This window comes from Cydia fagiglandana, chromosome 4 (assembly GCF_963556715.1).
Source record: "Cydia fagiglandana chromosome 4, ilCydFagi1.1, whole genome shotgun sequence".
NCBI classification, from domain to species: Eukaryota; Metazoa; Arthropoda; class Insecta; order Lepidoptera; family Tortricidae; genus Cydia; species Cydia fagiglandana.
In genome coordinates, this window is record NC_085935.1 from 15,691,429 (window position 1) to 15,715,850 (window position 24,422).

General features: G+C 38.1%; 2 protein-coding genes across 3 annotated transcripts; one reads left to right on the forward strand and one right to left on the reverse strand.

Moving 5' to 3' along the window:
- Window positions 1–5,646: 5,646 nt before the first annotated feature.
- On the reverse strand, window positions 5,647–15,175 carry LOC134663867 (uncharacterized). Of its 2 annotated transcripts, XM_063520389.1 has the most exons (10): window positions 14,924–15,175; window positions 14,268–14,337; window positions 13,716–13,866; window positions 13,068–13,315; window positions 11,918–11,977; window positions 9,580–9,666; window positions 8,473–8,932; window positions 7,137–7,294; window positions 6,297–6,425; window positions 5,647–5,810 (listed from the first exon to the last, which is right to left on the reverse strand). In XM_063520389.1, the coding sequence occupies exons 1-10, from the start codon at window positions 14,944–14,946 to the stop codon at window positions 5,745–5,747; spliced, it is 1,452 nt and encodes a 483-aa protein (XP_063376459.1). In that variant the 5' UTR covers window positions 14,947–15,175; the 3' UTR covers window positions 5,647–5,744. The 2 variants fall into 2 exon arrangements, with proteins under 2 accessions (XP_063376459.1, XP_063376460.1); XM_063520390.1 differs by lacking the exon at window positions 14,268–14,337 and having other exon boundaries at window positions 5,656–5,810; window positions 14,924–14,989.
- Window positions 15,176–15,456: 281 nt separating this feature from the next.
- Window positions 15,457–23,241, forward strand: LOC134663904 (repressor of RNA polymerase III transcription MAF1 homolog). Its single transcript, XM_063520445.1, has 4 exons — window positions 15,457–16,190; window positions 17,053–17,173; window positions 19,821–20,098; window positions 20,640–23,241. The coding sequence occupies exons 1-4, from the start codon at window positions 15,985–15,987 to the stop codon at window positions 20,701–20,703; spliced, it is 669 nt and encodes a 222-aa protein (XP_063376515.1). The 5' UTR covers window positions 15,457–15,984; the 3' UTR covers window positions 20,704–23,241.
- The last annotated feature ends 1,181 nt before the right edge of the window (window positions 23,242–24,422 follow it).

The window sequence follows — 24,422 nt, forward strand, 5'->3', positions numbered from 1 at the left end:
GCGTGAGATAATAATATAATCCTGGGCCGTCATATGATTTCTTGAAAAAAGCTCAAAAAGCACGTATCTGCTGCATATACAGACTAGTTTTTCGGTGACCAAGAACGCTGCGCGGAGCTGTGGAGCAGAAATGTCCGATAACCGGATAGATGTAATAACAACTTGTAACCATTTGCCATATCAATGTATGTATTCATATGTATTGCTCCTAACATATATAAGTACAGTAATCCTAATAGGAATAAAAATATTTATATCTTAATAATACGTAACTTTTTGTAACCTTTTATATTTGACGAGTTTTTAAATATAGTACCTAATCATTATCTTATAACGTATTTTTTTATTTATTTGTGATATGCTAATTTAAGAGCCCAACAACGTGCACACTAGCACCACTGATAAAATAAATAAACGTGATTATTTAAATTTAACGACATTTAAAAAAGGGGCCGCTACGGACTGTATTGTGTATTTAAATACCTTTTGAATACATCAAACTAGTTTTTATGTTGCTGGATTCCTCAATCTATGAGCTCAAAACAAAAACGACCGTTTTAGTTTTGGACGGGTAGGTTGACGAATCCAGTAACATAAAAATTAGTTTAATGTATTCAGCGGTGGCGCTAGTGTGCACGTTGATGGGCTCTTAAAAACCTGACCCCAACAAAAAAGAAAATAATACAAAAAGAAATTCCCTCTCCGGGATTCGAACTCAGGACCTGAACTGGATTACTGCCAATACCCGCTAGGCTAAACGGGTTGTCAATTCTAATTACAATGGTATCCTACCAGAGCGCTAGTAGTATAAACGAACTTTTGAAGGGGACATTTTTTTGTATGGAGTTATTGTTCTTCTCCTAGTGAGTATTATATTCTTTGGTACACACACCGATTTGACTTTGAGTACTGCGAGGGCCGTTCGAATACGATGATACGAGTGTGACGTGACGTCGCACTTGAAATGGCTTCACTTGGGGGTGTACGGACTAGGTATCTATGCCTTATAAATCTATGTGTCAAATTATCGTGAACTCGATGTTGCTTAAGGCGTATCCAAATTAGTCAATTTTTCGCCAATCTGATTAAATTGCCCGATCGAATCGGGACGTACGGACGCAAACGCCAATTTGGCTCGCCGAATTCAACCGCCGATAATGACCAATAAAATGAGGTGCGGACACAAGAACACCAATTTGTGAGGCTAGTATTTTCGTTATGGGGCATTTTTTCAATTTAAATGGGTCTAATATCACCATAAATCTAAAATTGGAGATTGACGCCAATTTCATTTCTGATCAAATCGACCGATTTGATCAGTCCCGTCTGGATACCGCTTTAGCACCGCGAAAGGGCGCTGCGCGGTGCGCGCGGATTGACGCATGCGCGTACCGTATGCTTTGTATCTATGGTAATATAATTTTAAAAAATATGCAAATAAAAGGCGGCAAAGTTTATTCGTTGTGCAATACTCAATAAGTTACCGCTTGTTATTTTAATACTCGTAATAAACAAAATGAGTTCAAGTGACGAAAACGACCTGGAATAGACGGCATGCACCGCCTCATTTTAAAGCAGAAGCAAACTTAATAATGAATAACTAGCTTCCTGCTAAGTCCTGGGACAAATACAACAGGACTTACGACATGTTCATGCTGTGGAAGGACACAAGAAGGACAGCCAAAACGCAAGAAACACCTACTCTGAAAGTGGTTTTTAGCGTATTTCTGTGACCAAGTGAAAACTAAAAAGCCATCTACATTTAATATAAACTAAGAATATGCGTTGTTTTTTTAATTGTATTCGCGTCACTTTACCCCTTTTAAATACGCTTTACTAAATTGAATTTGTTTTATTTCCTCACATAATTTGAGAATAGTGCTTACTATGTATACCTCAATGGAAGCAAAAATGTAGTATTTTTGCGAGTTGATACACTTGCTACTTGTGTATAGTGGCAAATGTATTAAACCCGCAATCAACACTAATCAATATGTAAACAGGCCCCAACGTGAAGCACATTTACCCTACAGACATACTTATCCATATCCCCTCAGCTGTGGGAGATGAATATGGCCGCTCCCCCTCATCTGTGGCAGCCTAAGGGGTCTGCTCCACAGACAGGGTTTCTAGGTCCACGTGCAAGTGGAAAATTGCGATTTATTCCGTTTTTTACAATGATACAGTCTATAGTTTGTATTTTTTCTGCCCTTTATTTAATTATCTAACTGCTACTTAAAATTACGACCATTAAACTAACATAAAATAACTGTACAGTCGAATTCAAATTATAGGTACCGAAATGTATGTTTCATTTTCTATTGTAATAAAAAAATAAACAGTTTTTAGGCGTATCTGTTACTCTAATTATGTACATAATGTAATCATACACATCAAAAAGACATAAAATGTCAGGCTTATCAATTAAATACATGATATATACCATTTGAAAACTTTATTGAAATTATGTCTGCCCTAGAAATGGCGCACGTAAACAAGTTTCTAATTACATGCATTGTGGAGTCCTACCACACCCTATGTAATAATTTTATACATAAATAAGAAATTTAAGTTGTAAACTATCTGTGGCCAAAGTAATAGTAATGCAGGTGCAGTAGTTATATGGTAAGAAATGTTTAAAAAATGCTTTTATTTATTCATGCACCATTGATAGCCCACAAAATGTTGAAAAATCACAGCAACCAGCAGCCTTAATCCAAAGAAATTCCGTTTCTCAGCGTATTAATGAAACAATATTTAATAATAAATAATCGCACTTGTTCTTATTAAACAAAAAACATCTAAAAACTTGATCTGAAAACAAGACAAATATAGACCAAATCACATCTATATGGTTTGATTAATATGGACATACCTAGACCGTAAGAGCAGTAAAGGGATATTTCAGAATGTGTGAAGAGTAACACCTAAAATCGTAGTAGCAAACCCCACCACCATCATTATTATCATCATCATCATCATCATCATCATCATCACTGTCGCCTGGTACCCATATTAAAAGCCTTGCATAATTAATTTATATTAAATTTTTTATACTCGTCAGACTTCATGGATCAAACTATAATTTTACAAATTAAATGTCCAGCCCTTGCTCGCACTCATTACAGTTGCGCTGAGCTGTGTTATTATAGCCTATGTGGAAAGAGAAGTATCGTAGAATTAGTTAGTAAGTGGAATGTCCATGCTATGCAAACGTGCGTTAGTAACATGACAGCGCCGTCTGTGGCGACAGCCTGGCAGGTGCTCGTCCAGTCTGTTGCGACAGCCCGAGAGGTTATGAGCCGACCGTTATTTAGTTTGATAGCTATTATTCACTTTAAACAGATTTTAAACTAATTTCATTGTACTTAATATAATCTATATGAACTACGACATATTATGATTGTTTTGAGACATAGTAAAACTTATACAAATAATAAGAAACCGAGTAAGAAAATTTCGGCTATGACTTGGCATGCCATTTTTTCACACCTTTAGCACTTATATTATTCTTAAAACACACCCAAACATAATATTAACAAAAGTTTACTGACATTTCCTCAGCTTATTAACGGTTTCACCATAAAAATCCACAATTTTACTATAAAAACACGTAACATCCTACTCGTCACAGTGGCTGTTTTTGACTGACGAAAGTTAACGACTTTTTCAACCGTTGAACATTCAAATGTTCGCTTGCTAGCTGTCTTGCTTCATTCACTCCACGATTAAATATGTCAGAGCGAGTTAAACATATGTTTCACTGATATTTTACCTTAAGTTTAGGCGCGAATTATGCGAACCTGGCAGGTTGAGCCACAGATGAACCGCCAATTTTATGACCGCCTGAAAGGCTCTCCCACAGTTGAGGGGATATTGACCATATTTGAACCTCTCAACTCTCTTCAAGGGCACGCCACACAGCGTGATTCTATATACTGTTGTAATGTTAATGCTTAAGGATAATAATTTGTGGATTTTAAAATAAAACGAAACGAAATTTACTGGATTTATATTATATTATTTTGGATTTATATTATAAGTTTTCTAAAGTACAGTCGCCATCAGATATATTGGTGCAGCTAGGGTGCTCATAAATATCTGAACACGCCTCTATTATCAGGGCGTGCGTGTTCAGATATTGTGAACACCTTGCCGAGAATGCCGAGCCCATATATAATAGCCAATAACGACCTAGTTATAAGACTATTACAATCTTAATCATTATGTTTGTATAATACAACAATCACGTTTATATAGTCCTCACAAACGTATAAGTTACCATTTTGGCCAATATATCTTCAAAGCTTGGCACCGAATCGCTGTTAAAGACTTTGGTGTGCTCAAATACGCTGAATTTGGAAAGTAACGTCTGTACTTCCTACAAGACGGTACGACGCACTTTTGAGTTCATCTTTGTAAAATTCTATTTCCATTCGAACGTTTCCGGGATCGTCCGTCTCCATCTATTGTGTTGATACTGAGATCCAAAATGACTCGTGTAGCAGTCCAAGAGTCGTGGTGAAGGCGTTAATGAAAATGTTCTCCAAGAAGCAGTGCCAAGTAGTCGAAAGCAATCGTTATCATTATCCAAATATCCGTGTTGATCGTGCTAGGGACGTTAAAAATACTTATTCTAGAAATCACACCGACATCCAATTACAAGAAAACACAAATGTTTCGTCCGACCATTATTTTCCAATTATTTGCAAGTTATTTTCCAAGAATGACACTGACAGTTGAGATCGATTTTTTTTTCTATCTCGTCCCATTTACTGCGCGCAAAGGAATTAATTACTCGAGTCTGCCATTTCACCTCACAAACGTCATATCGATCATTTAAAAAATTATATTTAATCAATAAAATGATATAAAAATAAAAGAGCTGCATTTCCGTGATCGCTATAATGAATACTACCGGGAAAAAATATAATTTGCCTATCTTCAAAAAACTTTACCTACCCAATTATTATAAACTACGTTTTTCTCTCTTTTAGTCACAATTCATCACAGGTCGGACAGCGTGTTCAAATTATTTGCGTATATAAATTATAAACTAAATAGATGTATATATAGAAAATATAATGTAATTTTAGAAAAAGTGACAAAGCTCGCCAGTGGCGGAAGCCGGTAGTAGTGTGACCACTGAAAAAACAAATCAAAATATTTGATTTGTTTCCGAACAAGATTGTATTTTCATATATTTTTCTAATTGTATGGGATCTGTACATACCTACACGTACGTTTTTTACGAGTGAAAAAACTTGATGTCGCGTAGCTTTTTAGCAACCAGTCGGGCAGATGGCTAAAAGTATTAATTTTTTAAACACTTTTTTTTAATAAAAGTCCATTTTACATATAGAGCTTATGTATTTCTGTAACGACATTCATTCATAAAAAAATTTAACAAATCAGTTAGGCAATATATCTAATATGGCTAACACTTAGATATCTAGATAATAAAAATATGTTTATAAAAATCACATAGCGTTGCACTTACTTAATGAAAGTAATCATATAATGAAAAGGATATAATAAAATGAGCATTAAATGCATCTGCGATTATAGGTACGCCATTTTATTGAGGTAGCTAGCTTGTCGATTGAGACTGTCAACAATGATATCAAATTATTATGAAACGAATAGCATAGTATCAATTCGGAAATCGACTTTCTACTTTGGAATATAACTTAATAATAACTTAAATTAGGATAATTCCCTGAAACAGTTTCCTGTGTATTTTTTTACACTAATCTGAACAGCCTCGGAGCGTCTACGAAGTCAAAAATCAGTCCTTGCGGTGCCTGTGTCTGAAAACAAACACTAAAGGATAATAACAGGATTATTTGCGTATGGAAACAAGTAATACGGATCCAGCTTTATAGCCAGGGGGTTATGCGTGGTCTAATTCTAGTTATTGGTTTTGAAAAATTAAAATATCTATGCAGTTAAATATAAAATATGAACCGACTCCGTTTGGAAGCTTTTATTTTTATGGGTGTTGCTGTTAAGCATCGTCACCCTGGCCGGAGGTGAGCTCATTTTGAGGGGGGGGGGACGTATAAATGTGGGTGTCTCACCTCACGTCCCGGCTTTTTCCACTGAGAAAGAGGGACAGAATAAAGCCAACGCACTAAACCCACACCGGGGTTTACCACAACATGCCGTTTGGTGAGGCGTCCGGGATCGCGAACATTCTACCACCTACCTACTACTTTGACTTTGATAATAGATAGAATAGTAAAACAACATTTAAGTAGGTATATAAGGAAGTTTAGACTTGACGTTATCATTACCTGGTATGTGTTGGCAGCGGTGCGCGCGAGCCGCAGCCGCAGCGGCCCCACCTGGCGCTGCGCCGCCGCCAGCGCCTTCAAAATGTCGATGTTCTGCGCTATCTGCGCACACCCGCGCAAGTCCACAGACTGGAAGTAAAAGATAACACGTAAGTTAACGAATCAGATTAAAAGCTTAACACGTACGTAGGTGAACCCAGGACCTCCTGTTTCGTAGGCATCAGGGTCACGGACAGTACTGACTAACCTATGTTAGGTTGAGGTTACCCCAAGCTTGGGACAGGCGGTTACCATGGCACCCACGGTCGCGTCAGTGACGACCAAACGTTTCTATTTCACTGTGTATATAACAGCCCTCTGTTGCCAGGCGGCTACAATAGCGGCCACCGTGGCATCGGTAGCGTCCAAACGCGTCTCGTTTCGAACTTTCAGCACGGCTGGCACATGATTACACGCGAGATAACTCGCGCCGCGAGAACCATCAGTCGCCCGTCACAAATTTCTACCTCGATCTGTCAATTCCTCGATTTTGGTAGCATAAGTTCGCCCATCGAGAAAAGAGTTCCACGAGAGAGAGCCATCCCGCGCGCGACTTAGCCGGGGTGGCCATTTATACATGGAACAAACTATTCTTTTGTTGCAACACTGAATCGGTACAAAAATAATCGGAAACACCGAGACAGCGGGTTGTCGCGGATCTTATGCTACCGATTCACGAAAGAGCTCTATGTCGAGGCATTTTCTCGCCTGTCGACTGTCGCGTCCATCATGTGCTAGCCGTGCAGGAGAGCATGGTTTAGTCGATGTAGTCGTAGGGTAATATAATAACAGTCCTATAACCTCGAGCTTGGGGCAGGCGGCCGCTATGTCGGCCACCGTGGCGTCGGTGACGTCCCCGTTGCCGGCGAGGCCGAGGTGCTCGAGGCCGGGCGCGGCGCGGCACAGCGCGAGTATGCCCGCCGCCGTAATCGTAGCGCGGTCCAGACGGTACCCGGAAGCTGCGACAGGCGTTTTATCTTTAAAAGAACCCAGAATGATAATTTCCAATATTTCCATAAGGTAAACAGTTTCCAAACATTGTTTAACGGAATGCTACGCAATCGTTCGTCTTTTTTTACGTAAACGTTACTTGCCTCTTTGGGCATCATTTATATCCTCCTGAGTCCCCCTTGTCATTATTGCAGTTTTGAATTTGGAACTAAAATTCCATTTGGATTTAGGTAATCCTTTATACAGGCCTCAGGGACTCTGGAGGATTGGGCATTACTTCACATATTTGTGGTAAAATTGTTTATATTTGCGGCATATTTTCTTTTTGTTTACATCAGTGAAATACAATAACTTTCAACGTCTGTTGTCAAGGAGTAAGTACTTATTGCTCCTTGCCAGTAACATAAATAATAGGCTCAAGGCGGGAACAGTGGCTCTCTCAACCTAATTTCAACACGAGAGGCTATATTTGCTTCCCTACTAATACAATCAACAGAAACATCTAGGAACCGAAAAAATTCAAATGGACGAGCAAAGGTTATTCTAACACACGAGAGTGCTACAATATGGAGCGATATTTTAGCGACTGAGCCTGTGTTCCCGCATTGACCCCATCACTTAAAATCTGCAACATGGCGAAATATAATCTTGTCAGACTTTTAACTATTCGGATTTATGTTTTTTCGGAGCGATATATATATGTACCTGTAGGAGACGCAGATAGATTAATATTAACCTTTTGAACGCCAAACGGCGCATCTATTTGCCGTGCCACTGACGCCACGGGGGTAAAATTTTGTATTGTGAATAAATAATGCCAACCTAAAAGTGGGGTGTTTTTCAGTAGATTTTCATCAAAAAACGATCCACGTCAAATGTCGTCTTTGGCGTCGTTGTCACGATTTTGCGTTGACGTCAATTGCCGTGTGGCGTTCAAAAGGTTAAAATGCACACGCTCTCTGTGTATCTAACACAATATTACCTATTTAGTTGCATAATACGTAATGTTTTCCCGAAAATCCAAATAAATTTCCAATTTGTCCACCTTCATTAATCATTCAGAGGCAAGTCACATGTCACATACCCCGAAAGTGCATTCTAATTTAAACCTTAATAGTACTGTAGTTACAAAGTGCTAGGAAATATATTTTTTTACCGATTCGCATTCCCTACAAAGTGCGCTTACTTTTAGTCTCGATGTCCAAGGTTTGCAGCCCCGGGGATCCTCGCGCCACGGCCGCCAGCCACTCGTCGCTCACGTTATCGTTCCAACACAGACTGAGGTGTTTCAAACGGCCGAGCCGACCGAGGGACTCCTCAAATACCTTGCTCAAGCTCGCATAAGGATAGCAATTCAAAAATAGATATTCCAAATTGGTAATCTTGTCCAACAACGGGGGTAGATCTGGTAGTAATTCTAAAGAGTTGTTGCTTAGGTCGAGCGTTGTAAGCTTGGTCAGGTGGTCAGTGACGGCGGGCTCCAAGTACTCCAACCCGCACCCGACTAGACGGAGGGATTTCAAGTTATTTTCCTTCTTCTGGCTCAGACAGGACAAACAATTTCCTTCCATTGATGCACTACGGGTGACTATTAATTCTTCGATTGAGTCGCCCTTAAGAAATTCGCTGACATATTCATCGGTGATCTGAAATAAGTAAATATTTTTAATATTGTACTGCGATATTGAGAGTAATATTTAACCTATTGACCGCCACCGACCGCTTTACACGACAACATAAAGGTTAGGCAGTCTTCCGCCGCCGCGCCGCTCTGTTGGCTTCACCGAAGTGGCGTGTGAATCTTGCATCAATGTGATAACTGCGTTAAAACTCCATTCGTTGTGATTGTTTAATATTGCGATTTATATAAAATAGAGCGGTTAAGAGGTCGCATCAACAAAAATATTGTTTACAAGCAATATTTTCATGAGTTTCATGACCTAGAGATCTTGACACAGTCTGGTAATAGTTGTATTAACCATATCATGCTACTAAGCTACTAATTATACACCGCCCCTTATTAATTATAGGTGCGGGCGCCGTACGCCTGCCGCCCGCACCTTCCCTGCCAACACGTCACCCTACCCCGTCGCCCCCGTACCGCGCAGGCGAGGACTCATTTAAGCGGTCGGTCTATATAACCTAATAGTTATGTGAGTTACGAACTAGAACCTAATTCTCAAGGTGCGTCCATGTGGCGAACTCGCTTGTTTGCGATAATTTCATAGAAGTTGAACTATTACGCGTAGCGACGCATTTCCAAATGTGGAGGGACAGTCTCGACTACACTTACGGTCTTGCAATCAATGAACATGACACGTTTCAACTGCAACTCGTGCAAGCATTGCCGGACCTCCTCGGTAAACGACAGCAGTTCACACTATTAAAAGAACAAATTTGAATCAATTAAAAAATAAATTAATAATGTAATATACAGTAGGTATTTATACCTACGAAAACCATTTGAGTTGATGGGAAACTGGAATGAATACATTGTACCTAATGACATGCTTTCTATTAGCTTCTGAGCCTGTTTTAAGGCATTAAATTACTTATTTATTAAATTTCTCAAGAGAAATAAGCAGACAGAAGTTTTTGTGGCATAAACGAGTGTTTGAGAAAATGAAACATCGATAAATCTGTTATCGATAAAGTCATACATTATAGCGGAAGCAGTTATAAAGTTGACCCAAAATTTTTTTATTAAGCTATGAGCTTCATCACATATGTTCCTTGAGTAATTCTAAGCATTTCAAGCCTGGGAGGCAATAAGAAATGTGTGTCTACTCGGATTTGTAATGGATTCAAACTTTCAACCCCTTTTTAACCCTGTTAGGGGATGAATTTTACAAAACGCTGAAATTACTTTTCCTGTCTTTTAATAATATCCCCAAATACAAAGATTCAAGTCCCGCGTTCGAAAATTTTTTTGATATCCATACAAACTTTCAACTCCTTTTTCACCACCTTAGGGGATGAATTTTCAAAAACGCTGAAATTAGTTTTCTTGTATTTTAGTAATATATCGTTTTACGAAGTTTCAAATTCCTAGCTTAAAATAAAACTTGAACCCCATACAAACTTTCATCCCCTTTTTAAACCCCTTAGGGGTTGAATTTCTCAAAATCGCTTCTTATCTCTTGTACACTTTATAAATGTAATCTAGTGTGCAAATTTCAACTTTCTATCTTTTGTAGTTTCGGCTCCGCGTAGCAAAAATCTCCAACCAAATTTTTCACCTTTTTACGTTTTTCTTGTAATATTACTATGAAATTGAAAAAACAAATATCAGCAATGAATTCTACGTCTTTGGTTTATACGAAAATGATACCAAACTTGCCCTAGTACCCACCAGGATCAGAGTAGATTTTTTTTAAAGATGACGGATGGCGGCCGTCTTTGTACCCCACCCTCCCCCCCACTTCAGGCTAGAAATGCTTAGAATTACTCAAATATCAGATGTGATGAAGCTCATAGCTTAATAAAAAAATTTTGGGTCATGTATGGCAGCGTTTCATAACTGACTCCAGTATTAATACTTAAAATTCTAATTTCTACTTGCTTTAGGTACTTTTACCGAGAAATTTCAATAATGCAAATCAATTACCAAGCGCTACATAATTTCTTTAACATGTATTTAGTAGGTACTTAAAAATAAAACACGATGATGTTGATGATGATGTTCTCCTGACCGATTTCGGCCACAGCGACTGTGTGCTCTGGAGTAGGCAATTTTTTAACTCGTATTATTAGAGTGTAGCTGATAAACAGTCCGTTGCGCAGGATATATTATGGTGCGTAAGTGCACGCGCAAGCACAGACGCACCCTCTTGTCCCTACCTCTTTTGTTCCAATCATGGTTCCAATGGAACGGATAGCCGCTACGATCGGAGAGAGGTAGAGATGCAGTATCTAGGTAGCGATAACAGGTCTCCTATCGCTACCCTTCAGGCCATCCACAATTGCCTAGCTGCCTCGCCACCGGTGGTGGACTGCTACTCCGCCGAAGCAGACACTATGCACTATGCGGGGATGTGGCAGCTGCGTGCAGACAGCTACGAGGAGCCACTGCTGAGAGTTCATGGGCATCAGTGATTTTAACTAGTTAGTCCCCCGCCAATAGTCCGGCTGGGTGGATCCGACACTGCCCACTACACCCCAATTAAAACATAAACTTCAGTGCCAAAAATAATTATATGAAAAGAAAAGCAGATATCGAACGTGTTGTGTATTTCGCGGTAGCTGTCTTCTTATAAAATGTATAGGTAATAAATATCTAAGTACATAACGTTAAGGTAACATCGATAACAGACATGTCGATATTTCAGTTCGTCAATCACTTTATTTTACCACAAAAACTTCTATGTCTGGAAATAAGTAAGCTTTAGAGTGCTCACTCCATACAACTGGTTAAATATTAGCCCGAAAGCGCTACATAATGAAGGAGTGAGCACTCTAAGCTGAAATTGAACTTTATGAATATGCATGTAGGTCTATGTTGCTCTGTGGTCTGTGACCGATTAATCGGTCTTTGGCGTTGAACCTGCGGTGCGGATATATCGGTCATTGGCGTCCAAAAGTTAATACCTACAATTATTTATCAATAAGCAACAAAGTGTCTATTACAGTACCTGTCGTGTTTCAATCCGTATATATGGCTGGTGGGAAGTATGTTCTTGCATTGCAACTACCTACAAATAATTTAATATAATTGATTATGAATACCAAAACATACATAACATGTTCTGCTATGTTTGAAAACTTAGAAGTAGGTAATTATTTAAAGGCGAATATTTGGAATAGCTCTTTTTGTTAAAATAAAAAAACAATTTTCTTTTCTTTTTTTAAATAAGTATCATAATCGACTTTGTTAAGAGGAAAGGGTTGCTTCTCCATACAAACGTAGTCCTCATTCTCTCTCTAAATATTTTTACACAAATTGATGTATATTAAATTATTAACCCGTGATATAGTATGCCCATATCTATGGCCCTTCGTTTTGATTTTGCCGATTTTTTTTCTCATAACTCTTATAATAATAAAAAAAAAGTCAAACGACCCTTCGTATCGGCAGGCTATGCCCCTGCATAGCTGTTTAATATATTTCTACATAAAATTCTATAAGAATATTCTCCATAATGAGGAAAACGGGAACTACGTTTGTAGGGAGAAGCGATCATCCACTTTCGTCTAAGCCAGCGGTCGGCAACCAGTGGCCCGCGAACCTCTCACTTGCGGCCCGCGAGCCTCCCTGGCAATTTTGTATGTAATATTGACAAATGAAAATGTCTGATAAAGTCATAAATATTCAAATATTTATGACTTCATCAGACATTTTAACACATCAGTGCGGCCCGCATCCACTTCGTTAACTGCTATGTGCTAAAAGGTTGCCGACCGCTGGTCTAAGCTAACAATTCGTATACCTTATTGGAAAGACATAAGGTCCACCAGTGGTCAGTTAAGACAGTCGTTTAGTTTTAGTGTCCAACCAATACCGAGTATTCGGATTAGAAGTTCGCAAATTGCGGGCGTTCTGAGTCATTCTAATTACGCCTACGTTGGGGTAAAAGAGAAAGATGCCCGCAACTTGCCAACTTCGGTGTTCGCGGTAGGCAATCTGTTTCGGCCGAAGCGTAACGAAACCGAAACTTAGACACTATTAATTTAGGTCCCTAAATTCAAATTTGCTTTCCATGAAAAACTTTTAGTATCAAATTTAAAGGTAGAGCATTTGGTGACCTTGGTATACCTACATTCTACAATTAGGTAGGTACTTACCATCAGTTCTTTTAAATTAGGACAGTTCTGGGTAATAGTTTTCAAGCTGTTCTCGTTAAGGCAATCGCATATAATCCTGACGATGCCTGGGCCTAACTCCCTGATTTTAGTTCGGATATGTCGGGAATCTTCAAGGTCAAATGGCGTGGAGCGACTACCACGCACGTCATTGGTGCTTACTAAGCCAAGGAGACGGGGCACAAAATGTAACCTACGCAAATAGTAGTGTTCGAAGCAATAATGTGAACCTGAAATAGATAATTTACACAAATTAGTCAAAACAAATGAAGCTTTGCTAGAGGTCTGCCAGTACTGCTCAAGTCTATTTAGGTAGTATTAAATTTTATATAAAATTGACACTCGGTTCAACAATTAATGTTTTTGCTTTGCTCTAACAAGGCATCTTCAGGATGCAGAGATGAAGGTGGTACATACTCCCATCGTTACAAAAGCTTTTTTAGCACATGTAATAACTGGGTATTATCTTCTTATGATATTTTATTATACCACTGACAGAGCACTGGCATATTTTTACTTAGGTATATAGCAGATGTAAAATTTTGCTTAAGATATGTCTTTTGTTTCAGTTGGGAATCAAGGAAAATCAGAGACTGAAAATTAAATTATGAATATAAATGGTGAAAGTACCTTCCAAATATTCCAAAATTGCATTACGCCACTTCTTGCTAACTGTTATTGTACGCAAAATCTCCAGAGTACTCAATTTGTCCAATATAATGCTCAGGACATCTCTGTTCAGAATTTCCAAAATGGTCGGCTCATCTGCACACATTTCAATCTGCAAAAATAAGCTTGAATTAAATAAATACAGTTGTGAAGAAAAATAGGTCACCTCATTTGGAAATTTTATACAAGATCATCAAGATCACGCATTGACTCTTGAGTGTATTTGAAGAGTCCAGGGGAAAAATGTCAAGAGTTAATTCATTATAAAATTATAATTTGTTTTGTCATTGTATAGGTAGTTCTTGTTATGTAGCAAATATTTTTATTTATATATAGTTATAGTTGAGAAAAAATATGTTACTATACACACCTTTCCTTTTCTGATTCAAATATAAGGTAAGGTAAGAAAATTCAAAAGTCACTTTGTCATAAAATAGTCTGTTATATTTTTTCCCAAGACGGAGAAATAAGAATGAATATCAGTAGGTATACATAATGCCAATAAACTCTTACATCATCATTTTGGTCCACTTCATGATTGTCATCATCATCAATGCGGGCTCTTTTAGCAGCAGGTTCAGTACTTGTGTAACACATGAAATAAAATAGCAAAAATTAAAACAATAATCATAAACATATTTGCGAGATAAATTATTTAATCACACATAATAAAATTATTTTTGTACAATTTTTAAAAAGATGCTAACATAAAAATTGTACGGGCTTTTCACTGTATGGCACTGATAACCACCAAATATAGCAAATTGTTTATGTAAAAAGAATATTCCTTCCAAACTCATCCTGTTATACTCACTAAAAATAAAATTATTATATGTTTTTATTCATCTAGAACTATCAGCTGTCATACTTTCTTTTGGGATGTGATGACTATATTTTTTTCAACCCGTCAATGGAGCGGCAGCTAACATGGGATTGCAAAGACCAACCATATTTGCGCCTGGGCCACGGACTATCAGTTTTTTTTTATTTTTAGTTAGTTTTATTTTTAGTTTAGGATAGGGGTTGTAGCTGGCAGCCCTATTTGAGGCTAAGTTTTATTTGAAATTAAGTAAGTAATACATCTAGAATTCAGGATAAAAAAGCAGACTTGATTATATAGAACTACTACATTATTAAACAAGGCGTTATTTCTTAAAAGGTCGACTTACCCGATCGGTGGTGGTTCAGACATTTTAGGGTTTTCCCCGAACCGTACTAGATACGCAAGCGCAACTTCTAAGAACCTCTATGGACTAAACCACGGAAATAAGTAAAATACAAAACCTTAAAATCTTAGTTGATGGTAGCGAATCTATCGTCTATCTTCAGTTACTAATTTTAAACTTGATAATTAATTATTTATATTAATAAGCGAGGGATTTCTCCAGCTATGCACAAATTACAAATACATGTAAATTTGTAAACCGTCACATAAACAAAAATATGCAGCGGCGAATGTCAAAATCGAATGGCGCTAATGCCGATTCGGACTGCACATTTGACATCTCTCAGCCGTATTTTCATTTCATAATTTATTTCCAACGATTTAGTAAAGAAACGGTTAAATCTTGTACTCAAACAGTAACCATAGACAATTTTTTTTCTATTTTAGTCTTATAACCCTAACACACTACCGCACCGCACCGCGACCCAGAGCAGGTACGGTATTGTGTTACGGCTATTAGTCTTGTGTGTTGTGTGGTCTTGTCTATACTCGTTTGATGGCTGCGAAATCAACAATTTCTATTTTCCTTCTTTGTTTGTAAATTTGTGTAAAAATTGCTAAGTGTTAATTGTTTCGTGTAAATAACTTAAAATAACATTACCAGTGATATTTTACGACGATGTCTTCTATGGATTTTGATCTCTAGCACAAAATAGTGTTTGTTCAGTTTTTGTAGGACAAGTGAAGTGAAGTGGACGCGATCTTGCTTGACCCAACTCATAACAAGCTAAAAATACTTTTGCTTCGTTATATAGCGATTTGTAAACTAAACTTTCTTTTCTTATTTGTGATGTACCCGCATTCCATCAGCGCTGAAGAAGAACAGAAGACGAATCTGATTCCGAGTGTGAAGCTTCTTCATTCCAAAAGAAAAGGAATATTCATACACCCGTCGGCTATGTACAGAAGTAGTGCACCCAGCTGCACGAATAATTTTACAGTTTCAATAGCAAGAAGTTTGTGTGGGTAAAGTCTTGTTGCGTAGTTAGTAGAGAAACTGAAAAAATGAAACTCTTGGAGAGTGGTCGCCTGGAGGCGTTGAGTAGCGCCCTGTCAATCCTGAACGGTGATAGCGCTGTTCAGAGCCGCGTAGAGAGCTACAGTTGCAAGATGGCTGGAACTGAGAAAGCTTTCTACAAACGATTCACTGCTGATGGAGAGACCTCCCGTGACCTACAAGCCCTGTCTCCACCTGAAGGGGTCATGTATAGGTATCTCTTCCGGATTATTTTGTTTATAAAGGAAATGTTTGACAAATGGTGTTTACATGGATTGGTATTGCAATACACTCAAAAGTAATAGAAACAGGCTGTGTTTTATTAAATTGTCAATACAGAGCGACCTGTTTTCATTGCTCTTGAGAGTATTAAATGTAATTAATATAACCATAAAAAAACTATTTTATAATTATCTTGCACACTCAGTACTAAAATTAAATAGTGTAAAAACTTAATTGTTATTATTGGTTGTGTTGTGTTAATGAGCCTTATCTGACTGCTATCTGTTTGTATTCAAAGTGAAGTTTCTTGAACCTGTTATGAGTAAAACTATTTTGAATGTTTGTTTATGATATTCGAGAATAGTCACAGAAGTAGAAAACATGGAATTTTTCTAACATAGGCTTTTCAATAGTCATATATGTAATGTAATTTCTAATATGTACTTCTAATTTACAATTTACCACAGATGCAGAGGGCACCATGCTAAGAACCTGCTGTTTAACTGTTAAAATAAATTATTAATATTAAAAATTATTGCATATAAAATATAAATTATTAATAACACAAAATATAATAAGAATGTTAAAAACATGTACTTTTTATTTTTTAGTCTTTCTAAATTATTTATAATAGAGCAAAATGTAATCTACTTATCTCTGATACTTCATGATTTTTTTTACATGTATCCAAAATACACATAATTAAGAAAAAAGTACAATGACACTAGATTTTAACACTATTTAAGGAAAAATAATGGCTTAAATAAATAAAATAAATAACACTAGATTTTGGTGTGCTACACAGAGTATAAATGTGATATTATTAAATTGATTGTTGTTCTGTAATGTTGCAGTCGGAGCTTGTCTGGGGATGAGGATGGTGTGCTGTGCGACACCATCTCACGGAAGACACTCTTCTATTTAATTGCAACACTGAATTCTGCCTTTCCAGATTATGATTTTTCAATGGCAAAGGTAATTAGAAATTTTATATCTAGATGTAGTGTAGGGACGCCCATCTGGAAGCTGGGCTGTCAATCGCTGGTCCTGGCAGCATTCCCAAACCATCCTCAAATCATCTTCATCCAAAAAAAATTTGGAGATAACAAATGTTATGATTATCTCCCAATGAGCTGTTACAGAATTTGAACCCTATAAATAGGATATTAAAAATTAAAAGGACTTACTTGTTCCTTCACTTAGATGGAGTCAGTACCTAGAATAGCCACTGCATAAAATAAACAATACCTTTTGTTTAAAAGATAAGGGGTTTTCAATTGAGATTGTTTAAATAGACACTCTTTTTAGGGTTCCGTACCTCAAAAGGAAAAAACGGAACCCTTATAGGATCACTCGTGCGTCTGTCTGTCCGTCTGTCACAGCCAATTTGCTCCGAAACTACCGGACCAATTAAGTTGAAATTTGGTACACATATGTTAGTCTGTGACCCAAAGACGGATATGTGACGTCAACAAATGAATTTTAAACATAGGGGCTACTTTTGGGGGGTAAACGATTAAATTAAAAAACAAAGTTTTGAAAACTATATCGTGTTACATATCAAACGAAAGAGCTCATTTTGAGAATCTCAAATATATTTTTCTTATAAATATACGATAAAAAATTTAGAAGTTATTCAAGAAAATAGACAAAAAATGACCATTCCCCCCCCTCTATCTCCGAAACTACTGAGTCTAAAATTCTGAAAAAAATACACCTAATAGTCCTTTACCTAAAGATGACAGGAAAACCTATTAGAAATCTAGAGTCAAGCGTGAGTCGGATTTAAGAACGAAAATGCGGTTAACGTTTTTTTAGGGACACAGCCGCAATGGTTTAAGTGCAACGTGATGTAGATAGGGTGACCAGACGTCAGGAATTTTCCTGACATGTCAGGAATTTTAGGCATATGTCAGGAATGCGGCCGGAAAAGGGAAATGTCAGGAATTTTGGCATTTCCGTTTCCCGAAGGACAAATAAACAAAACAATAAAATGGTATACAGTACAATACACTTCACTCGGCTCTCTACCTTCTTTCAGTAACGGATATTTAATTCGTAAATCATCCGTAAAAGTACATAGTCTCGGGCGTTTGCTACTAGACGCTATGTTAAGGACACGACACGCGCACTGTTATAACGTAGAAACCGCCACCTCGCCACCCGCCGCGACCGCGACAGCTCATGTCAGGAATTTCGGCCGAAAATCAGGAATTTTGTCAGGACTTTTGAAATTTGTATCTGGTCACCCTAGATGTAGACAGCTATTGCGAAGGCCCTAGGCCGATATCCGCATAAGGCCGACGGCCCGAAGCGTCCCAAAGAGGCGTGCCTTTAGCTTCAAGCGTAAGTCGGACTGAAGACAAAAAATGCGACTATTAGGCTGTATCTGGCAATTAGCCGCAATGGTACTTGTAGTACAGTCAACAGCAGAAGTTGCTAACCGGGCGAGGTGTTCAAAATTACCTTCACATGCTCTTATTGTCTTAACTATAAAGTCGCGTCCAGATCATTTTAAACCACTCGCCCGCTTAGCAACTGCTGCTGCTGACTGTACTGATTGATTTATACTATTGTTACGTGTTTTAAAAAGCACTAGGTATACAGGGTGGCTAAAAAATAAACTAAGTGTATTCCCGTTGCCAACGTGCAACCCTGAAATCGCGAAGAAAAATTTGGCTGTTTCATACATTTTGGCTGGTCCGTTTTCTATGGGAGGATACTTCTTTTTTCGCGATTTCGGGGTTGGTCCCGTACTAAAAGTAGCTCAGTATTATCCCAAAACCTCCTTGTACTTTGACCACCCTCCTGTAGGTATTATCTCTCTTCGGCCTTCGCTTTTAAAACACTTTCGGAAGTTGTCGGAAGCGCGACCCGTCGGACGCTCGAGTTTTCAGCTCTACGCATTTGGACACTTGTATTATTGTTCGGCATTTAATCTTCAGAGATGTAGAGATATAAGCCACCACGCCAGAAAACTTCATGTTACATCTGGTTTTTGATTGACCCATTCGGGTTTTTCAAGACGTTTCACTCACGTCACGTTTCACTTACAAAAAAAAAATTTGAAAATTGTGTGATGTACGGAACCCTTGAAACGCGAGTCCGACTCGCACTTGACCAGTTTTTTTTTTTAAGTGAATTCACTTTCTGTCGCGAATACAATTTTCTCCTCAAGTCTCCATCAATATTTTGTATGCATATAAGCTGTAAGAATCTACAAAAGCGCTGGTGGCCTAGCGGTAAGAGCGTGCGACTTTCAATCCGGAGGTCGCGGGTTCAAACCCCAACTCATTGGAGTTTTTCGGAACTTATGTACGAAATATCATTTGATATTTGCTAGTCGCTTTTCGGTGAAGGAAAACATCGTGAGAAAACCGGACTAATCCCAATAAGGCCTAGTGTCCCCTCTGGGTTGGAAGGTCAGATGGCAGTCGCTTTCGTAAAAGCTAGTGCCTACGTCAAATCATGGGATTAGTTGTCAAGTGGACCTCAGGCTCCCGTGAGCCGTGGCAAAATGCCGGGATAACGCCAGGAAGAAGATAAGCTGCAAGAATCTAGACTTGTAGATAAATGTAAGTATTCTTGGAGTTGTAAATAAGAGGATGTTTATTATGAACAGAGCAGCGAGTTCAGTGCGGAGCCGTCGCTGAGCTGGGTGCAGGGGGCGGTGGACGGCGCGCTGTCGCCGGTGGGCGGCGCGCGCTGGCGCGGGCTGCGCGCGGCGCTGTGGGCCGCCGTCGACGAGGAAGTGGCGCTGCCCGAGTGCCGCATCTATAGCTACAGCCCCGACCTGGCCAGCGACCCCTTTGGCGAGCCCGGCTGCCTCTGGGTCTTCAACTACTTCTTCTACAACAAGAAGCTCAAACGGATTGTTTTTTTCACTTGCAGAGCTATGAGGTTTGTGAATTGAATGATAACATTAATTACTATTCACTTGATTAGTATTTTTAAACCTAGAGGGGGAAAATTCATGATAGGTATATTAGGGAAAATTTAATTCGACCTTGTTCTGGTATTGTTCCATTTATCGACCACACAACATGTCAAGTAGGTATGGGAATCAGCGGACTTACCGCAAATATCGTTATATCGTTATCGGGCTTGATTTGACTTCAAAAAGTCTACACACTTTCACAAAGTTACTCAGGAAATTGTTCTCCAAAAGTAGATAACCATTATGAATAACCTTTTACTTAAAAAAACCGTCTCTATTGAAGCGACCTGAAAGAATATATGGCATTTATTTTGAGACCTACTTATAGGATAAAATGCTAAAATGTCTCAACTTAAGCAAACCAAGTAGGAGTTGAGTTCTATACGTACATAGATGCCTCGCCATTAGTTACTAGTTAGGAGACATACCATGCCTCCGCTTGAAGTAATCAAGTAATGTATGTCGTGGGTCAGAATTATTTATAAATACAATTTTCTTTCACAGCCCAGTTTGCGCGGTCGACTCTGGCGTTGATTTTGCTATGGACGAAGATGAAGAGTATAATTAAATAATGATTTTCAAAGTTGTTCAATGTTAATAAGTAAGATGTGCACCTCTTATATGTATAACTCCTACTTTAAAGATTAACAATATTGTTAACGTTACACTTAATTTTATCAACACACATGGGCAATTATTTTTGCAATGGATGGGGATCTACACTTAAAAATGTATTGCTTATTTTACTCATAAGTTAATTGTAACAATACATGATAACTCTTGAGTTCGTTCTACATTTTAAGTTGACTTTGGGGATTCAACGAAATATACAAGTATTTTCGGTGTACAGTCAGTACAGAAGTTGCAAAGCGGGCGAGGTGTTCAAAATGATTTTAACGCGACTTTTTTATTAAGAGAATAAGAGTGTGTCAATGTCATTTTGAACACCTTGCCCGGTTAGCAACTTCTGCTGCTGACTGTACTTTGAAGGTGGATGATGGTAATATAGTGAGGTATGGTATTTTGTAGAGGAGGTTGTAGCGGTAGCTTTATTTTCTGGAATCTTCTATATAAGTGTCAAAATTGTAATGTTTATATAAATGTGATGTAAGATTTAATATAAGGGCCAATTAGATTTAGACACTTGCTATCGGGCCCGAAGCATGAGTATTTTCCCGTTTCACCAATATTTTTAAAGATTTTCTGTTGTTTCGTGAAACGGATGACTACTCTTGCTCGGGCCCGTTCGCGAGTGTGGATCTATACTTGGTCAAGCAGATCTTGTCAGTAGAAAAAGGCGGCAAAATTGAAAAATGTGGGCGCGAAGGGAGATCGTCTCATAGAAAATTTGAATTTCGCGCCTTTTTCTACTGACAAGATTTGCTTGACCGTCTATAATTGGCCCTATAGCTTTATAATGTTTTTATTTTAATTATACTTTATCATTATCTTAGCATATATAAATCTGCAAATGTTTCAGTTTGCCAGTCTTCATGCGAATGCGGTTGCCGCGGTGCGAGCGGGACATCGCTATGACATGCATAGCGTTGTCTCGCCTGCACATCGAAGTGACGTACGGAAACCGCATCGGTGTGATAGCGCGTAACTGTTCTTTTTCATTGTAACTCCTTTTTTCTGTCCGTGCCAAACGCTATAAGCCTCGTGAGCCCTAAGACGGTATTTAGTGACCCCCTAGGGGACCATCGCGAATATGTTGCTATCGCTCGCTTTGGTGGCCGTCCATATGTATATTTTTGACGTGTCAAATTAGATAGTCCAAGAATAGGTTGTGGGCTCACGTGGCTTGGATAAGTACGTACGTTAGATTTAGAGGCAGCTCATTTTTTTTGCCTCACTAACATATAACTGCATCCTGCAGGCTTATTCCTCCTGCTGGCCAGCGAGAGGCGCATATTCCTTTCAACTAAATGCTTTATCGAAATATTTTGAATATGTATATTTCTATTATCTTTTCTCAAGCATGCACGGAACCTACCGTAGTTTTTCAACTCCCTAATCAGTAATTATGAAATTAATAAGTTTGAGTGTTGATGTCTGCAATGGATTTTATAAAGATTTGGACAGGAGTTATAATTTTCATTGTTATTTTCCGTGTATTTTTCGAGAAAAGCACAACATACCTCGACAGGACCAGGGATTGCTTGACTAGGTATAATTAGGTAATTTTCTTCCAGAATCTTGCACCACCGTTACCTTAATTTTCGTACTCTTCAAGCAATTCCCGACTTCCCGGCCGTTGCAATCATTGGTTTTGGTTGCCGCATTTACTAGAGTGGCATTTCTTTTTCTTCTTTTACAATTACACTGCTTAAACCTATTTTGGTTTACATGTTACTTAGTCACTCTTAATTCAGATTTACAGAAAATTTATGAATTTTAGAAGTAATCAATTTTATTTAGGTATAGTTACAGATATTTCTGGTATAGGGTGTAGACCGTAGATTTAGGTGTGACATGTAAAATATGAATATAAAAGCTGAGTTAAGATCTCAACGTTTCGTACCAAAATATATATTTAATGTCAAAGTTCGGAACAAATAGGATATAACTACTACTTGGAAGTAGTAGGTGCTTACTATCGTGTCGTTACAGTATAATCAAGTTAAAAATCTCAAATTAGTGACAACCAAAAATAAATTTTATTGTTTGAGATTTTATACTTGACTACATTTCGGTGTTAAAAACTTATTTTGGCTTTGGAATGTGCGTGGTGCTTTAATTAGAATTGATCTAACTTCTACATCTTGTACAATAAATGTGTCCTTATTTGTACTTTAACAACCCAAATGTCACGCCTTAAATCAGTAGATTGCTGCCAAGTACAAGCTCGTTAAGAAAAAAAAAACATATTTGTAATGGCTTTTGCCTTTATTCTTAAAATGACGCAAGAACATGTTCATATTTATTTCTGTAAAGTGTTTTGTTTTAGTATGCGAGCGAGACTTGGCTTATGAACTTGAAGTATTAGCGTAATGTGGAAAGCGGAAACCATATTTTTAAGTCACTTAGAAATCCGCCTATATTTTAGGGCGTCACTTTCAATATTGTTAGCGACATAATTACACTGAATTATACATTTTTTTCCCTAAGTTGTTTATAATTTATTCCCAAATATTATTGATGAGATGAATTAACCCATCATTTATTACATTCAAAACTAAAGTATTAAAATTAACCACCATCTACTCCTCTCAAACATTAGGCCCTATTCATTTATTACGTAAGACGATTTAGGCGGGACATAGGTCGAACATAGCCGGGAGCGGGCTTTCATAGTTCTTACCAAAGTTCTTACGTAAAGGTGGTATTCCACCTGTTTTAATTTCTTTTCCAATGTCAGTGCGTCTCACTCGCTCATTGAAGCATAATGTGAGACGCAATACATATTGGACAAAGAAATTGGAAAGGTGGAATACCTACCACCCTAAGATGACAAAGTTGCTATTTTTTTAAATTTCTATGAAATTATGACGTAAAAAATAATACTTCCACACTATTGGCTATGTGCGAAGTACATAGTGGGGGAAGGTAAAGCGATCGCAGCGCATGAGGTGGTGAAAATTGGAACTAACATGCGCCGTTAAGTGGGTTAGGTTTGAACTGCAATCCTCACAGAACCGAACAAGGGTTAGGTTAGAACTGCGAGCCTTACAGAAACGAAATGCTACTTGAAAAGTGGGTTTGATTAGGTTCGAACTGCGATCCTCACAGAACCGAACTGCTATCAGAGGAGTGGATTGGGTTAGGCTAGGACTACGACCCTTACAGAAGCGAAATTCTAATAGAAAAGTGGGTGGTTTTACCTCCTTTTCCACATAGGGCACCATCTACAATAATCTTTCACCGGCGCCCATAGAAGTAGGTTTTTAGGGTTCCGTAGCCAAATGGCAAAAAAACGGAACCCTTATAGATTCGTCATGTCTGTCTGTCTGTCCGTCCGTATGTCACAGCCACTTTTTTCCGAAAGTATAAGCCCTATACTGTTGAAACTTGGTGAGTAGATGTATTCTGTGAACCGCATTAATATTTTCATACAAAAATAGAAAAAAAACAATAAATTTTTAGGGTTCCCCATACATACAACTGAAACCCAAAAATTTTTTTTTCATCAATCCCATACGTGTGGGTTATCTATGGATAGGTCTTCAAAAATGACATTGAGGTTTCTAATATCATTTTCTTCTAAACTGAATTTGTGCGAAAGACACTTCCAAAGTGGTAAAATGTGTGTCCTCCCCCCTGTAATTTCTAAAATAAGAGAATGAT

Excerpts from the sequence above, each read along its gene's own strand:
- LOC134663867 (XM_063520389.1), bottom strand. The coding sequence starts at position 14,946 with ATGTCTGAACCACCACCGATCGG. Across the intron at positions 14,338-14,923 it reads TCTGAACCACCACCGATCGG|TACTGAACCTGCTGCTAAAA; the intron begins GTAAGTCGACCT and ends GTGTTACACAAG. Across the intron at positions 11,978-13,067 it reads CTAATTTAAAAGAACTGATG|GTAGTTGCAATGCAAGAACA; the intron begins GTAAGTACCTAC and ends AATTATTTGTAG.
- LOC134663904 (XM_063520445.1), top strand. The coding sequence starts at position 15,985 with ATGAAACTCTTGGAGAGTGGTCGCCTGGAGGCGTTGAGTAGCGCCCTG. Across the intron at positions 17,174-19,820 it reads ATGATTTTTCAATGGCAAAG|AGCAGCGAGTTCAGTGCGGA; the intron begins GTAATTAGAAAT and ends TATTATGAACAG. Across the intron at positions 20,099-20,639 it reads TTCACTTGCAGAGCTATGAG|CCCAGTTTGCGCGGTCGACT; the intron begins GTTTGTGAATTG and ends TTTCTTTCACAG.